The sequence below is a fragment of the Chiloscyllium plagiosum genome, chromosome 21 (genome assembly GCF_004010195.1).
Source record: "Chiloscyllium plagiosum isolate BGI_BamShark_2017 chromosome 21, ASM401019v2, whole genome shotgun sequence".
Classification (NCBI taxonomy): Eukaryota; Metazoa; Chordata; class Chondrichthyes; order Orectolobiformes; family Hemiscylliidae; genus Chiloscyllium; species Chiloscyllium plagiosum.
The window spans coordinates 57,647,192-57,648,888 of record NC_057730.1 but is presented as its reverse complement, the minus strand read 5'-3'; the positions used below and the strand labels follow the sequence as shown (position 1 = coordinate 57,648,888).

The 1,697-nt window shown below is 55.2% G+C and overlaps 1 protein-coding gene across 1 annotated transcript in view; it reads left to right on the top strand.

Annotated features, from left to right (window-relative positions):
- The window catches only part of LOC122560369 (carboxylesterase notum2-like), a 71,771-nt gene that overhangs the window by 7,691 nt on the left and 62,383 nt on the right, over positions 1 to 1,697 (top strand). Inside the window, exon 2 of the mRNA XM_043711005.1 lies at positions 8 to 172. Coding sequence (XP_043566940.1) covers positions 8 to 172 — 165 coding nt within the window. The remainder of the gene's footprint in view (positions 1 to 7; positions 173 to 1,697) is intronic.

Genomic DNA, 1,697 nt, shown 5'->3' with positions numbered 1-1,697 from the left:
ACACCAGGAGCAGTGACACCAGGATCAGTGACACCAGGAGCAGTAACACCAGGATCAGTAATACCAGGAGCATTGACACCAGGAGCAGTGACACCAGGATCAGTAACACCAGGAGCAGTGACACCAGGAGCAGTAACACCAGGAGCAGTGACACCAGGAGCAGTGACACCAGGTGAGTAACACCAGGAGAAGTGACACCAGGAGTTGTGACACCAGGAGCAGTAACACCTGGAGCAGTGACACCAGGAGCAGTTACACCAGGAGCAGTGACACCACGAGCAGTGACACCAGGAGCAGTGACACCTGGAGCAGTAACACCAGGAGCAGTGACACCAGGAGCAGTAACACCAGGATCAGTAACACCAGGAGCAGTGACACCAGGAGCAGTGACACCAGGATCAGTAACACCAGGAGCAGTGACACCAGGAGCAGTGACACCAGGAGCAGTAACACCAGGAGCAGTAACACCAGGAGCAGTAACACCAGGATCAGTGACACCAGGACAAGTGACACCAGGAGCAGTAACACCAGGAGCAGTAACACCTGGAGCAGTAACACCAGGAACTGAAACACCAGGTGCAGTAACACCAGGATCAGTGACACCTGGAGCAGTGACACCAGGAGCACTGACACCAGGTGAGTAACACCAGGAGCAGTGACACCAGGAGCAGTGACACCAGGAGCAGTAACACCAGGAGCAGTGATACCAGGATCAGTGACACCTGGAGCAGTAACACCAGGAGCAGTGACACCTGGAGCAGTAACACCAGGAGCAGTGACACCAGGAGCAGTGACACCAGGAGGAGTGACCCCAGGATCAGTAACACCAGGAGCAGTGACACCAGGAGCAGTGACACCAGGATCAGTAACACCTGGAGCAGTGACTCCAGGAGCAGTAACACCAGGAGCAGCGACACCAGGAGCAGTGACACCAGGAGCAGTGACACCAGGAGCAGTAACACCAGGAGCAACAACACCAGGAGCAGTAACACCAGGAGCAGTGACACCAGGATCAGTAACACCAGGACATGTGACACCAGGAGCAGTGACACCAGGATCAGTAACACCAGGAGCAGTGACACCAGGAGCAGTAACACCAGGAGCAGTGACACCAGGATCAGTAACACCAGGAGCAGTGACACCAGGAGCAACAACACCAGGAGCAGTAACACCAGGAGCAGTAACACCAGGATCAGTGACACCAGGACAAGTGACACCAGGAGCAGTAACACCAGGAGCAGTACACCAGGATCAGTAACACCAGGAGCAGTGACACCAGGAGCAACAACACCAGGAGCAGTAACACCAGGAGCAGTAACACCAGGAGCAGTAACACCAGGATCAGTGACACCAGGACAAGTGACACCAGGAGCAGTAACACCAGGAGCAGTAACACCAGGAGCAGTGACACCAGGAGCAGTGGCACCAGGAGCAGTGACACCAGGACATGTGACACCAAGAGCAGTAACACCAGGAGCAGTGACACCAGGAGCAGTGACACCAGGAGCAACAACACCAGGAGCAGTAACACCAGGAGCAGTAACACCAGGAGCAGTAACACCAGGATCAGTGACACCAGGACAAGTGACACCAGGAGCAGTAACACCAGGAGCAGTGACACCAGGAGCAGTGACACCAGGAGCAACAACACCAGGATCAGTAACACCAGGAGCAGTGACACCAGGAGCAGTAACACC